The sequence below is a fragment of the Sapajus apella genome, unplaced genomic scaffold (assembly GCF_009761245.1).
Source record: "Sapajus apella isolate SASKATOON/1434 unplaced genomic scaffold, GSC_monkey_1.0 scaffold31, whole genome shotgun sequence".
Classification (NCBI taxonomy): domain Eukaryota; kingdom Metazoa; phylum Chordata; class Mammalia; order Primates; family Cebidae; genus Sapajus; species Sapajus apella.
The window spans coordinates 1,040,921-1,056,615 of NW_022436971.1; the positions used below are offsets into that span (position 1 = coordinate 1,040,921).

Here is a 15,695-nt window from a genome sequence, read left to right on the forward strand (position 1 = left end):
GTCCCCAAGCCTGAGCCCCAGCCTCTCCGGGCCCGGAAGGAAGCCGCGGAGGAGGAGAAGGCGGCAGGGTGCCCCGAGCGCGCCTCACCTGCGGGCGAGCGCGTCCCGGGCTTCCACCCTCCGATACCCAGGGCCTGCCCGCGAGAAGGCGTGGATTCGCCCCCATCCTTCCCGCCCAACGCCCACGCCCACGCTTCCACGCAGCAGTCGCTCCAGCCCGCCGCCCGTGCAGGATCTGGGGCCGCCCGGGCTCCTACAGCTCTCGCCCGCGCGGGTCCCCAGACAGCTGCCGGGCGCCTCCCCCGCCGCCCCACTCCGGGACGCGCCGCCGACAGGGCGGCTACTGGGGCGAGGGAGGGGCCGCCCCGCCCACCTCCCGCCTCCCGGGGCCTGGAGCGCGCGTGGCCCCTGAGCCGCCGGCGCCGCGCGGGGAATTGCTGTGCAGCGCGCCGAGCCTGGACTCGGCTGGCTCGGCTCCGCGCAGGCGGGCGGGTGAGAGGATGCTGGCGGGCTTCCCCGGGCTCGGCCCGCGCTCCCGCCGGGGAGGGCCCCGCGCGCTCCCCTAGCCGCCGCCGCCGCCGCCGCGGGTGCAGGGGAGGGGTCCGGAGAGCCGCGCTCGCCGCCGCCCGCGCCTGCTGGCCCCAGAGCCGCAGCCCCAGGGCGGGCGCGCTGGGCCGGCGCCCCTGGATCTCCCCGCCCCAGTCGCCGCCGCCTCCTTCGCCCTGCAGCCGGGCGCCCGCGGATGCTGAGGGGCAGCGCTGCGCCTCTCAGGGCCGGATCCCGGGCCTGACGGCGGGAGATAGTGCTCCGGCCGGGGCTCCAGGCGCTGGTGGGGCGGCGCGGCTCTGCGGGGAGCAGCCCTCGGGCGCGTTGAGCCCTCCCACCTCGGCCCGCGCGGGGACCGTCCCGGAGCACGCGGTGGCCGAGTTCCCGCACAGGTAAACGCAGGGGCCGGGCCGGGCTTCCGGGGAAGACTGCGCCCTGAGCTTGGGAAAGGGGCCCGATCGGAGCCGGAGTCTCCTAGGGCTTGGTGGAAAAAGGAAGTAAACAGAAGGAAGGTTCAGGAATCCCCACGATGGTCCTGGTTTCTTTCCGGCACGTTTTGTTTCCAGCTTCTAAGGACTGGGCCTGGAGGGAATTTCGGTGAGGAAGTCAGGGACTGCGAGAGAAGAGATAACTGAGAGAAACAGGGTGCCGGGGATGGAGAGGCGGCTAGGCCCTTCCACAAGCCGGGGCAGGAAATTGTCTGGCGTGGACAGGACCCAGTGTGCGTGAGGTGGGCGGCGGTGTGAGCCGGGGGTGGCAGGAAAGGCCCAGGATTGGGAGACTCCTGCAGCAGAGATTCTTTTATGAGGGTTAGGGCGGGTCATGGGGAAACCGCAAGGTAGGAGGGAAGAGGTACTTCTGCTCAGCAATGCCCTTTTCAGCTCTAGATGATCAGCGCTACCTGTGCCCTGGAAACCCACTCTGCGTTCCTGCTGGAGGTGGTTGTCCTCGGTCCAGCCAAGAAGAGGCCCTCAGACCCCCTCCCCCCTAGGTCTCAGAGAGCCCTGAGAGGTGGCCCCGGCGGGAACTCTTCCTCTGTTCCCAGTCCACTTCTCTAGGGCCGGCAGCAGACGCCAGCCAGAATGCCGAGGAACCAAGGCTTCTCCGAGCCCGAGTACTCGGCCGAGTACTCAGCCGAGTACTCCGTTAGCCTGCCCTCCGACCCTGACCGCGGGGTAGGCCGGACCCATGAGATCTCTGTCCGGAACTCGGGCTCCTGCCTGTGCCTGCCTCGCTTCATGCGGCTGACCTTTGTGCCGGAGTCCTTGGAGAACCTCTACCAGACCTACTTCAAAAGGCAACGCCACGAGACCCTGCTGGTGCTCGTGGTCTTTGCAGCCCTCTTTGACTGCTACGTGGTGGTCATGTGTGCTGTGGTCTTCTCCAGCGACAAGCTGGCTCCCCTCGCGGTGGCAGGAATTGGACTGGTGTTGGACATCGTCCTCTTCATGCTTTGCAAGAAGGGGCTGCTCCCAGACCGGGTCACCCGCAGGGTGGTGCCCTACCTGTTGTGGCTTCTCATAACCGCCCAGATCTTCTCCTACCTGGGCCTGAACTTTGCGGGTGCCCACGCGGCCAGTGACACGGTGGGCTGGCAGGTCTTCTTTGTCTTCTCCTTCTTCATCACGCTGCCCCTCAGCCTCAGCCCCATCGTGATCATCTCCGTGGTCTCCTGTGTGATGCACACGTTGGTACTGGGAGTCACTGTGGCCCAGCAGCAGCAGGAGGAACTGAAGGGGATGCAGCTGCTGCGGGAGGTGAGTTCTGCCCACCATCCCCCCCGTGGGTCCTCTCTGGCAGCTCTCACCAACGTGGGACCTGTTGGAGTTGGTGTTTGCTTTGCCTTTGAGTCCAAGTATGTCCTGGGGGCTTCCGGGGCTCTCACCTCTCCCTCTAGTCCCTGTCTTTGCCCCCAGGTGCCACTGCCCGGAATCTGCCTGTAGCTGGCCCGAGAGAAAGGAGGATATCAGGGCATTGGGCAGGGCCACTCTTCACCTGTGCCCAGCCCGAGTGTGGGCACAGGCTGTGTCCACCCAGGGCTGGTCTTGAGGCAGATTGTCCTGGCCACTCCCTGGCAGTGACCCTGGCGAGGAGGACCTCCCTTGGGAAGAGGGCTCCTCGATTCCCATCTCTCCGCTGACACTGACCAGCTGTGTGGACTCAGTGCCCCTTTGTCAAATGGAGATAACGTCTGCCCTGCCTGCATGACATGGTTGTTGTCAGGATCGCAGGAGATGTGGGGGATAGCACTTTAGGATACGTGAAGGGCTGCTCAGAGGGAAGACGCAGTTATCATATTTCCTTCTTCTGGGGAGCTCGGGGTGCCCGCGCAGTTCTGTGATGTGGAGAGAGGCGGTCTCCCCACTGAAGCTGTGGGGTAGGGATGCAAATGGGGATAGTCATGCTGGCCACTGTGACACAGGGTCTGCTGGTCCTGGAGCATGAGTTCTACTGGAAGGGATGGAATTTCAGCCTCAGCTTAGCTATTCATAATAGTATTGTGTTCCCACCAAGTGTTGGGCCCTGACAGGCTGCAGAGACCAGGGGACCTGAGGGACAGTCAGCAATGTGTGTCCCTCGGGAGCCAGCAAGCCAGTGACCAGAGCATGAGGCGGAGATGTCTGCATCTGGGTTTGGTGCCCAGCTTGCCAGCCTCGTGCTGATGATGGTCCGGAGGCTACCCCACGTCCTGACCCTGCGGTGGTCCAGCTGGTAGAGACGGCAACCTTCCACGCCAGCTCTGTTCTGCGGTTAGTGGGGCTGGGGTAGAGTCAGCTCTGAAGCGGTGACCTGCTGGGTGTCAGGAGAGGCAGGGTGTGCCCAGGATCCTTGCTGATGGCCATGAGCCTCTAGCAGCTATGGAGGTCCGCCTGGGCCCTGGAGACCAGGTGCTGTGGGCAGGCCCAGGGTGGATGGACAGAACCTTCTGCTCCTCTGCTGATTTTTCCACTCATGCCTCAGCCTGCTGATTTGTTCTAAAAACAGTTAGAGGATGTTAACATAGGCAGGGGCCTGGCAGGGCTTCTAGTCCAGACACCCCATTTGACAGAGGAATTTCCTAACAGAGATGGGTGGTAACTGGTTCACTGTCACCCAGAGCTTTGGTGCCAGAAATAGGATGGGACACCAGTTGTCGGCTCCCACCCCAGGCGTCAGCTCCTACCCCAGCGCTCATTTGTGTGTGTTCCATGGAGCACCAAGAGCTCCCTGAGAGTAGGAGCTTTGCTTCCCATCCCACCTCCTAGGGATAGTGGCTGTGTGCTGCCTTGCCGTTCCCACCCCAAATTTCTGTAGAGGCACAGCTTGGAGGGGGCTGTGAGTTTCTGGTCATCAGCTGGGTGGAAACACCATTCATGTCAGGCCATGCATTAGCCAGTCCCAGGTTCTTTTTAAGCTTAAGATCTGAGGTTTGGGATGACTGGTCTCTCTAGCTCCATCTCCCCAGGTGGGCAGGGAGCTTATTTTGAGACTCCTGGAGCTTCCAGGGAAAAGGACTGTGAGAGTGTGGCTGCAGGGCTGGGCCCAGGCCTGGGCTCTCCACCATGTGGCTACTTGGAGATCATTTCTGAGCTCATGAGTGCTCTCCTTTGGGTACTGTTAAAATACAAAACCCTAAAACTTAGAAAACAGAAACAAAAAAAATAGAAATCAAGAATAAAAATATTAGCATCCCAGGGGAACCTTGGCATGGAAGCAGTGCCTGGGAGGCAGCTTTTGGAACAGAGCAGGAGGGGCAGAGGGCTCTCAAGGTCCAATGGGGAGCCTGGGATCGAAGGCAGGAGGCCCCAGCTTACAGTGGGCTGTGTTCCAGAAGCTTCTGAGTCACTAGTTTGGGACTAATGTGACTTTTTAAAAGGTGCCTGGGTTCCCAAGCCCACCCACCAGAGTTTGCCTCAACTCACAGCATCCCTGCATTTGGCCTCTGAAGACTGTGGGAACAGGGGTGGGCGTGGTGGCTCAGGCCTGTAATCCCAGCACTTTGGGAAATAGGCGGATCACATGAGGTTAGGAGTTGAAGACCAGCCTGGCCAACATGGTGAAACCTCTGCCTCGACTAAAACTACAAAAATTAGCCAGACATGATGGTGTGCATCTGTAATCCCAGCTACTCAGGAGGCTGAAGCAGGAGAATCACTTGAACCCAGGAGGCAGAGGTTGCAGTGAGCCAAGATTGCACCACTGCACTCCTGCCTGGGTGACAGAGCAAGACACTGTTTCAAAAAAAACAAAAAACAAAACAAAACAAAAAACCCACAGCGGCTTGCGTTGCTGTGGGGAGGGCCACCCGGGACAGCAATCTCCCCTGAGCCATGGAGTGAGGCGTCATTCACCTGCCCTGCTGCTGTTGCCTCCTGGGATGTGGGCCCCATCAAAGATGGGGGGGCAGGGGCTGCTGGAGGATGGGGTACAAGAACCAGGTAGCCAGGCCCCTCCTAGTCAGCGTAGGTCCTGGAACTTTCTCCAGACACCAAGCCCCGGGCACTGCCTTTCTTCTGCCCATGTGCTTCCCCTCATCTTCCTTTCTCCCATCCCATTGGCTCTGGCTGGGGACTCCCTCTAGGGCGGGTGGGGGATGAACGCAGTTTCCCAGTTTGAAGCAGACACCTGGATTTCTAAGGGCTTGTGAGTCTTGTGGTTTTGTTGCTGCTGTCACTGGCAGCATGAAGAAGCATTGCCAATGTCAAAAGCCCTCTTCCTCTGCAGCCCTTATCCCCCACGCCCATGCTCAGATCTGTGGAGGAGGACGGAAGGTACACCTGGGTCTGCTAGTGGCCTGAGAGGTCGGAGGCCAGGCGGACAGCCTGTCCTGGGCTCTTCTCAGGAGGCCAGCGGGTGGGGTCTGACAGGAAGAGCAGGTGATCAGGGAGTGTGGGATGGGGTGGGGCTGGGGCTTCCCGATGAGTTAGGGAGTGAATATTGCCACGCCTCGAGGGCCTTGCTGCCTGCAGGGTCTGGGGATGAGGAGGGTGAGGCCATCTGACAGTCAGGCTGTGCTGGGTGGGGAGGATGTTCTGGGAGCCACCTCGGATGGGCAGGGACCTGGCCAATGGTTCTCACAACCCATCCCCTAGCTGGAGTACCATGGTGCGGCCTCGGCTCACTGCAACCTCCACCTCCCGGGTTCAAGCGATTCTCCTGCCTCAGCCTCCCAAGTAGATGGGATTACAGGCACCTGTCACCATGGCCAGCTAATTTTTTTTTGTATTTTTAGTAGAGATGGGGTTTCACCATGTTGGCCAGGCTGGTCTCAAACTACTGACCTCAGGTATTCTGCCCACCTAGGCCACCCAAAGTGCTGGGATTACAGGCGTGAGCCACTGTCCCCTATTCTTGATGGGTCCTTCATCCTAGAAGGCTCCTAGAGGAGCAGGAAGGGCGGACAGATGGATCAGGAGGAGCTGAGGCTGGCAGGGTTTGCCCATGTCATTCCCCTGGCCTGGGTCCTTCCCTAGGACATGTTATGAAATAACTTGCCCTTTCCTGCCCTAAACTGCCCCTGGGCTAGGCGAGGAGGCAGGAGGGGTCTGGGCTCAGGACCAGGACCCACAGGACCAGCAGCCGATGGGTACAGATGATGGGGAAGGCAGCCAGGATGGTGGCTGGGGGGTGTGTGCCTTTAGCATGTGGCACAGTAGGGACTAGGAACCGCTGACAAATATTTTGTGCCCTTACTTCAGAGCAGAAAGGCTATTTGGGAGCAGAATTCTCTCATGGAATGAAGAACCCGTTAAGACCTTTATTCACCAAGTAAAACTCGAGGAAGCTGTGGCTGTGCAGTTCCGTTCACACCTACAAATTACACAGCAAGTCATTCACCCAGCGAAGGAACGTTTGCTCCTCGGGGCTGGAGGGAGCTGCCATAGGGAGGATGAGAGGAAGCTGAGGCTTCCAGAGACACCCTGTCTGCAGACTGCACGTAGCTATTGCATGCACCTCACCCCAGTTAATCCTGGATGTTACTGGCTCCATTTCACAGATGAGAGGACTGAGGCTCAGTGAGGTTGAGAGGAGGTAGCGGGGCTGGATTATAGGGGAGGGGTCACTAGTGAGTTAGAAGGTGGGATGGGGGGTTTCCCTGAAAGTGTCTCTTTCTCCAGAATCCAGGCATCTGGGCCTTCTGCTTTTCTGGCTGCCCCCAAATGTCTTTGCTAAGCAACATGGCTGAACAGTGCCAAGAGATGGGAACCCCTAAAGTATAGCACGAGGCACCCCATTCTCTCCATGGGAATGGGATGCAAAGAGGGGGGAAGCCCATGCCGATGTTCCCTGTGGGCATGTGGCCGGGCTTACGTGAGAAAGGCGGGGGGGCTAAGTCGGGGCAGGAGCTGGCGTGGGGGGCTGGAGGCAGGAAGCAGCAGGCTCAGGGCTTTCAGTCTTCAGGAAGCAGGCTGCGGGGAGAGGCGTGCAGGACGCAGGGCGAGAGGAGGCAAACGCAAGCCAGTCCTGGCTCTTTGGCCCTGGGCATCACCAGCGGGACCAGGGACCGGAACAACGAGGACCTGTGTAGACGGGGACCACAGGGCCATCAGACCCAGCTGCATGTGAGGAAGAAGAATCAGTCATTGAACATGTAAACAGCTTTGCACCCCCTCCGTGCTTTCCCTGCCTGGGCTTTCTGTGGCCTTTTCTGACCCTGATCTGTGTGTAAACAGAGCACCCGGGTTTGCGCACCATCATCATGCATATGCAATTTAGGCCCCACCTTTCACCCACATTATTTCCCTGACATTTTGCTCTGAACGTTGGACTCCTCGTGTTTATTATTTTAAATCAGCGCTTTATAGTCAGCGGGTTTTTCTAGAAAGGAAACGGAAGCCCAGGGCTGGGCCAGGGGTGGGTGACTGAGTAGTTTTATACCCACATGCAGGCACACACACACACACATACACACATGCTCACTCCTAGGCTTGATCTGCCCAACCCTCTGGTAAACTCTCCGTGAGATGGAATGGCTGGGATGCCGGGTTATTCACATTCTGCAGTTTCTTCATAAACAAACAGCAAATCGCACGAGGGTGGGCCAATCCTGGGTTAACATTCCAGCGCCACCCTATGCCTCCAGCTGTCCCCTCACCAAATTACACATTTTTTTTTCTTTTTTTCTTTCTTCTTCCTTTTTTTTTTTTTTTTTTCCAAATAGAGACGAGATTTCACCATGTTGTCCAGGCGGGACTCGAACTCCTGAGCTCAGGCGATCCACCCACCTCGACCTCCTAAAGTGCTGGATTACAGGTGTGAGCCACCGCACCTGGCCATCACCAAATTACGTGTTCTTGATGATAAACTCCACGGTTTTGTGCTCTCACCAACACTCAGACTCAGAGGCACATTGTGCGTAGGTCGAGGCCCATGAGCAGGGACAGTGAGGAGGTGGCTGTGTTTGCTGAGCTCTTGCTCTGCTACAGTTTAGTGTTTTCTGGCAAGAGGCAAATATTTCCATTTTACAGATCGGGAAACTGAAATGTGTGACAACTGAAATGACTTGTCCAGGGCCACATAGCTAGTAAGCAGCAGAGCAGGATTTGAACCCAGGGCAGTAGGATTTCAGAGTTCCTTCTCATCTGCAGTCATAAAAGAACCCCTTAGGCAAGGCACAGTGGCTCACACCTGGAATTTCAGCACTTTGGGAGCTGAGGCAGGAATATCATTTGAGGCCAGGAGTTCAAGACCAGCCTGGGCAACATAATGAGACCCCATCTTCACACACACACACACACACACACACACACACACACACACACACACACACAATTCAGTGGGCTTGGGGGGGGGTGTCTTTTTTTTTTTTTTTTTTGAGGCAGAGTGTCCCTCTGTTGCCCAGACTGCAGTGCAATGGCGCTATCTTGGCTCACTGTAACCTCTCCCTCCCAGGTTCAAGAGATTCTCCTGCCTCAACCTCCAGAGTAGCTGGCATTACAGGCACCCACCACCACGCCCGACTAATTTTTTTGTATTTTTAGTAGAGATGGGGTTTCGCCATATTGGCCAAGCTGGTCTCGAACTCCTGACCTCAGATGATCCACCTGCCTCGTCCTTCCAAAGTGCTGGTATTACAGGCATGAGCCACCACACCCAGCCTGGTGGTATGTGTCTTGTACAGGAGGCTGGGAGGAGGATGGCTTGAGCCCAGGAGTTTGAAGTTACAGTGAGCTCTGATCACACCAGCCCACTGCAGCCTGGGGAACAGCGAGAAGCCATCTCAAAAAAACAAACAAACCAAGAAAACCCTTAGCTCTTCCCTCAGAGCCTGTTGATATGGTTCCAACAGGATTAGAGTTTTGGTTTCTCAACCCACAACATTAGAAGGAGCAATCTAGGGGATGAGGAGGTGTTTTTTGGGGCATCTTTAAGGAGCAGAGATGTCTGGATTGTTGAGTGTTATAACCAGCAGCCCTCATCTGTACCTTCTGTGGCTGTGGGAGGCGTTGTTACATTATAGGATGGTGTAGTAACTGACGTGCATAATGGTGACCAACTCATCAAGAAAATATTAAATTGCATTTAGTATAAAGTGGAGTGTGGGCTGGGCATGGTGGCTCACGCCTGTAATCCCAGCACTTTGGGAGGCTGAGGTGGGAGGATCACAAGGTCAGGTGTTTGAGACCAGCCTGTCCAATATGGTGAACCCCCCATCTCTACTAAAAACACAAAAATTAGCCAGGTGTGGTGGTGCACACTTGTAGTCCCAACTACTCTGGTGGCTGAGGCAGGAAAATCACTTGATCCCAGGAGGTGGAGGTTGCAGTAAGCCGAGATTATACCACTGCACTCCAGCCTGGATAACAGAATGAGACTCCATCTCAAAAAAAAAAAAAAAAAAAAAAAAAAAGTGGAGTGTAGTATCCAAAAACTTTCCTCAGGAATGGATAACACAAGTTTGTACAAATAAGGATTATATTTGGAAATTCAGTAATGTGGGATGACTCATTACTCAAGGTGTTACTGAATATATATCAATTTATTCACCATGTGTTTCAGTTATCCACTGCTGTGTAACAAATAGTCCCAAAACTTAGGGGCTTAAAAGAATAACAGTTTATAATCCCAGCACTTTGGGAGGCCGAGGCGGGTGGATCACGTGGTCAAGAGACCGAGACCATCCTGGTCAACACGGTGAAACCCCATCTCCACTAAAAATACAAAAAATTAGCTGGGCATGGTGGCGCGTGCCTGTAATCCCAGCTACTCAGGAGGCTGAGGCAGGAGAATTGCCTGAACCCAGGAGGCGGAGGTTGCGGTGAGCCGAGATCGCGCCATTGCACTCCAGCCTGGGTAACAAGAGCGAAACTCTGTCCCCCCCCAAAAAAAAGAATAACAGTTTAAACCTGGGCAACATGGCAAAACTCTGTCTCTACAAAAAATACAAAAATCAGCCAGGCGTGGTGGCATGTGCCAGTAGTCCCAGCTACTTAGAAGGCTGAGTTGGGAGGATCATGAGCCCAGGAGGCAGCAATGATTCATGATCGTGCCACTGCACTCCAGCCTGGGTGACAAAATGAGACCCGTCTCAAAAAAAAAAAATGATAATTTATTGTTTCTACTGATCCTGTGAGTTGACTGTTCAGGTAGGTGGTTTTTGTGCTTCACATGGCATGGGCTAGGGTCACTCATTTGTCCACCTGCACAGTTTCATTCACCTGCAGCATTCAGCTGCCAGCTATGCTGGCAAGTTCTAAGAAGCTTTTACTCAAGTGTCTGGAGTGTTAGAGCTCCTCCTCCTGACCTCTCCATGTGGCTAGCTTGGGCTTCCTCACAGCATGGTGGTCTCAAAGAGAAAGTGAAAGCTATCAGAGTCTTTAAAAGTTAGGCTCATCACTATTGTCTACAGGAAGTCAAGGCTAACTCAGATGCAAGAGGAAATTTGTTCTATTTTTTGATGTTTGAGTGGCACATGTGCAGGGAGGGAATGAATTGATCACAGCTGTCTTCTGAGGCTGTCTGAGAAACCAGGAGGCACATAGGGGATGCTGGGGAGACCGAACTAATTGAAGCCTTGAGTCTGGGTAGGGTCCAAAATACTCTGTGACCACAGGATGCTTCAAAAGTTAGAAATGTGGCCCAGAGCCCAGTGTATTTAACTCCTTTAAGGTATTGATTCTCTGTAGGATCCAATACATCATTTCTAAGATGTTTAGAAAGTTTCAGAAACTGCACTGCATAGAGAGAAATGATGGCTCAGAATTCATCTGTATGGACTTTGCCTTGCCTTATCTGGGTAAGAAGTCATTCACTTGCCCTCTCAAGCATGCAGCGGCCCCTGTGTCGAGGACACTGCCCTAGGTGACAGAGTGTGTGGCTTCATCATGGACGCCAGCACAAATCCTACCCCTTTCTCTCCTCAGCTGGGGTCGGCAGCTTGACTCTGCTGTTTGTATTCCTTCCCCAGGAGGTGGTTATTTGCATGTGCACAAGCTTCAGAAGCACCAGATGGGATTGGGTTTGCATTTAGGAGGATCATCTTGGTGGACCTGAATGAAGCTAACGCTGTGCAGGAGGCTAGTGAGGGAATCTAGGTGTGGCGCCATGAGGGCCACCCACCAGGACGGAAGTAGGGGATGGAGAAGATGAGTTTGGTTTGAGGTGCCTGTGGGACATTTAAGTGGAACTGTCAGATTACTCAGTGGAAAGTTACTGAACATCTTCTGTGTACCAGACCTCGTACTCAAGATCTGGAGAAGAAAGGTCTAGAGTTGCAGATTTGAGAATCATCAGCATTTAAGTGGCTTCTGAAACTGTAGGGAAGCTGAGGGGTTGCCAGGGAAGAGTGTGTAGAATCAAAAGGAAGGGGGTCTTAGTTACAGATGTCCCATGCTAAGGACTCCCCCAACACGTGGAGCAGGCCAATGTGTGAGGAGATCCTCAGCATGGGACATCCGTAACCCGCCCCTGCCTCTGCTTCCTGCCTGGACCCCTGCTTGTCCCAGGTAACCTGTGCTGGGTAGATCGGCCATTAGAAAGCAGGAAGCAGTGTCTGTCTGATGGTGTTTTGTTTTGCATGATTGATGCTCTTGCATTGGGTAGACTTAAGCCTAGCCAACGTGGGGCCATGATGCCAGGTGAGGGACTGCTCTGCACAACTCTACCGGGCAAACAAGGGCAGGAGAGTGCGACTGTGTTACCTGGTGAGAGAGAGATGGACAAGGTGTACAGAGGCACCTTAAACTACAAAGCACCATGCAAATGCTAGTTATTTATTTATTACATTTAATCTTGGCAGACCGTCTCTGATCTCTGAACTATGAATGAATCAGACCAAGTCTCTTCATTACCCTTTTTAAATCCCTTTTCTGTGTAATCAGCTAGCTCTATTTCCTCAGTGTAAAAGGATTATTGTTAAGAATATTTCAAATTATCAAATGCTGAATAATATTGCAGAATATTATACTATTCCTTTTCTGTAGGGCATTTGTCTACTCTTAATTTTTTTATTTTTATTTTTGTTTTTTCTTGACATACTATCTCGCTCTGTCACCCAGGCTGGAGTGCAGTGGCATGATATTGGCTCACTGAAACTTCTGTCTCCTGGGCTCAAGTGATTCTCCTGTCTTAGCCTCCCAAGTAGCTGGGATTACAGGTACTCACCACCACACCCGGCTAATTTTTGTATTTGTGTAGAGATGGGGTTTTGCCATGTTGACCAGGTTGGTCTCCAACTCCTGAACTCAAGAGATCCCACTTCAGCCTCCCAAAGTGCTGGGATTACAGGTGTGAGCCACTGCGCCCGTCCTTGTCTACTCTTAATTTATTGATTTTATTTATGTGTCACTTGCATTTTATTTACTTACTATTGTTGTTTCAGCAGGCCATCCCCACCCTCGTTTCCCCTCCTGGCCATTTTCTGTCTGATGTTTCTTCCTTCTTCTGAGCAGGTTTTCAGTCCTTTCTTCCAGGAAATTCTTCTTTGTGGCTCCTAAGGAATTCACTTTGATTAGAGATGAAACTTTCTTTTCTTTTCCCTTACACTTTCCTTCTTGTAAACAGAAAAGTAAATGACCTGTTTCAGAGTAAATCTACCCATCTCTTGAGCTCAATTCAAAACTCCAACTTAAGCGACTGGACTTGAACTTTCGCATGATCCATGGCTGAACTGTTGTTCATGTGTCGCTTCAGGACTGGTCTCCAGGAAGCGTAGTTTGGTGTTGGCTGAGTCAGATCTGGTAGTTGAAGAATGTGACAGCTGCCTGGCCAGCTCTCAGTGGGCTCCTGGACTGTCCTTGAGGGCAGAGTTTCTCACCCAAGGGGATTGGGCCCTGAGGAATTTATCCCCATGAGCCTGATTCTTTTTATTTTTATTTTTGAGATGGAGTTTCACTCTGCCGCCCAGGCTAGAGTGCAGTGGTGCGATCCTGGCTCACTATAACCTCTGCCTCCTGACTTCAAGTGATTCTCCTGCCTCAGCCTCCTGAGTAGTTGGGATTACAAGTGCATGCCACCATGCCTGGCTAGTTTTTATATTTCTAGTAGAGACGGGGTTTCACAGTGTTGGCCAGGCTGGTCTCAAACTCCTGATCTCAAGTGATCCACCTGCCTCGGCCTCCCAAAGTGCTGGGATTATAGGTGTGAGCCGTCATGCCCAGTCTTGAGCCTGATTCTTATAAAACGATTGCTCAAGACCTGGTCACCAACCTGATCATGGTAGGTGGACCTTCCACGTTTTCTGGAGGGCAGCGGGGTGGGAGTGGGGGAAGGCAATCCCATGTGTGCCATTTCCTAAGAAACCAAATCAGTAATTTCCCAAAGGGAATCTGAACAAAGCGCATGGCATGGTGCTGAGGGTTGTTCATCTTCCCATGTGGGCCTGGGGGCCAACCCCGCTGCCCAGAGGCACATTGTCTACTGCAGACAGTCCTGTCAGCTGAAGACAGCCAAGGAGTAACACACAGCCTCACCCTTCAGCGCCTTTTGCTCTACTCCTGCACATGCTTACAGCTTATCTTTCGTTCGTGTAGCACTGAGTGCTCTGGAGCACACATTCACCCACCCCCCGGAATTGGGCTTGTAGTTGTTAATATCATATGGCCCATCTCCGGGGACAAATTTGAGATAGTCTCTCTTTATTTCCGTAAAAAGCCCAATCTAGGGTGGTCTTTTTTTTTTTTTTTTTTGAAATGGAGTCTTACCCTCTCACCCGGGCTGCAGTGCTCTTCGCTCACTGCAACCTCTGCCTCTTGGGCTCAAGAGATTCTCCTGTCTCAGCCTCCCGAGTAGCTGGGATTATAGGCATGCACCACCACCACCGGCTAATTTTTGTAGTTTTAGTAGAGACTGGGTTTTTTATGTTGGCCAGGCTGGTCTTGTACTCCTGACCTCAGGTGATCCGCCCACCTCGGCCTCCCAAAGTGCTGGGATTACAGGTGGTAGCATTTCCTATCCCTTCCATTGTGTCTCAGACCTGCTGGCCTCTACAGCAGGCGTAGTGAATTATGGCGTAGTGAAGGGACCTTGTGAGTCTGGTCAAGCCTCACTCCGGGTGGCTTTCTGCTTTGGACCCTGGGTCAAAGCACTGGAGTCACAATCATTTGACTTGAATTGCTAAGAGCTCCCCTACTTATCAGCTGTGAGATCTGGGTAAGTTATTTAATCTCTCTGGTTTCTCCCTCTGCAAAATGGGGGTGATAATAATACCTTCTTCACTAAGATTGGCAGCAGGCACTAGAAATGGCTGTTTCTCTGGCTGTCACTGTCATTGTTGTGATTATTGGCTCTGATAAGAATTTTTTTTTTTTGACACAGTCTTGCTCTGTCGCCCAAGGTGGATTGCAGTGGTGCCATCTTGGCTCGCTGCAACCTCTGCCTCATAGGTTCAAGCGAGTCTCCTGCCTCAGCCTTCCAAGTAGCTGAGATTACAGGTGCCCGCCACCACACCTGGGATAATTTTTGTATTTTTAGTAGAGACAGGGTTTCACCATGTTGGCCAAGCTGGTCTCGAACTCCTGACCTCAGGTGATCCACCTGCCTCAGCCTCCCAAAGTGCTGGGATTACAGGCATGGCCTAATAAGGAATTCTAGAAAAGCCTGGCCCAACTGCAAGGGAGGGAAGAGCAGTCCCAGGCTTTTTCCAGGATGTCACAAGGGCACCTGGGTGGCTTCAAGCCCTGCCTTTGCCTCTGTGGTTGGGGTGGCCCCGACATCCCTCCCCACTTGGCCATAGTCACCCTATCTTTGTTTCCCAACCCCTGACTGGGGTGTCGGACCCTCAGTCCCTGTTTAATAAATACCCATATTCAACTTTCCTAGACAATTTTTGTCTTAAAAAATGCAAAAACACAGTTTACAATTATTCAGCATTTCCCCACAGTAACTAAGAAAAACAAATGGTACCTTCCTGTCTCACTGTAGTGATCATGGCTTTGCTTGCTGGACAGGGCCTCGGTTAATAACTCTAATAATCGGGGGAAAAGCAAAAACAACACAATAGAGAAATGGAGCATAGGAGGCAAAAGAGAAGAATGGCCGGGCGCAGTGGCTCACGCCCGTAATCCCAGCACTTTCGGAGGCTGAGGCAGGCAGATCACCTGAGGTCAGGAGTTCCAGAGCAGACTGGCCAACATGGTGAAACCCCACCTCTACTAAAAATACAAAATTAGCTGGACATGGTGGTGTGTGCCTGTAATCCCAGCTTCCCTCCTTCCCTCCCTCCCTCCCTTCCTTCCTGATAGAGTTTTGCTCTATCTCCCAGGCTGGAGTGCGTGCCTGCCTGCCTTCTTGCCTTCCTTCTTGCCTGCCACCCGCCTGCCTGCCTGCCTGCCTGCCTGCCTGCCTGCCTTCCTTCCTTCCTTCCTTCCTTCCTTCCTTCCTTCCTTCCCTCCCTCCCTCCCTTCTTCCTTCGAGTTTTGCTCTGTCACCCAGGCGGGAGTGCAGGGGCATGATCTTGGCTCACTGCAACCTCCGCCTCCCGGGTTCAAGAGTTCTCCTGCTTCAGCCTCCCCAGTAGCAGGAACTACAGGCGTGTACCACCACACCTGGCTAATTTTTGTATTTTTAGTAGAGATGGGGTTTTGCCAGTTGGCCAGGCTGGTCACAAACTCCTGATCTCAAGTGATCTGCCCTCCTGGGCCTTCCAAAGTGCTGGGATTACAGGCGTGAGAGACTGCGCCCAACTAGAAGAGTGTACTTTTGATCCAGATTTCCCTCCCTCCCTCCCCTCC

General features: G+C 53.7%; 1 protein-coding gene across 4 annotated transcripts in view; it reads left to right on the plus strand.

The window, feature by feature from the left end:
- The first annotated feature begins 781 nt into the window (after window positions 1–781).
- The window catches only part of ADCY3 (adenylate cyclase 3), a 101,263-nt gene continuing 86,349 nt past the window's right edge, over window positions 782–15,695 (plus strand). For all 4 annotated transcript variants that reach the window (XM_032294303.1, XM_032294306.1, XM_032294305.1 and 1 more), the window contains exons 1-2: window positions 782–938; window positions 1,428–2,303. In XM_032294303.1, coding sequence (XP_032150194.1) covers window positions 1,629–2,303 — 675 coding nt within the window. In that variant the 5' untranslated portion in view covers window positions 782–938; window positions 1,428–1,628. The remainder of the gene's footprint in view (window positions 939–1,427; window positions 2,304–15,695) is intronic.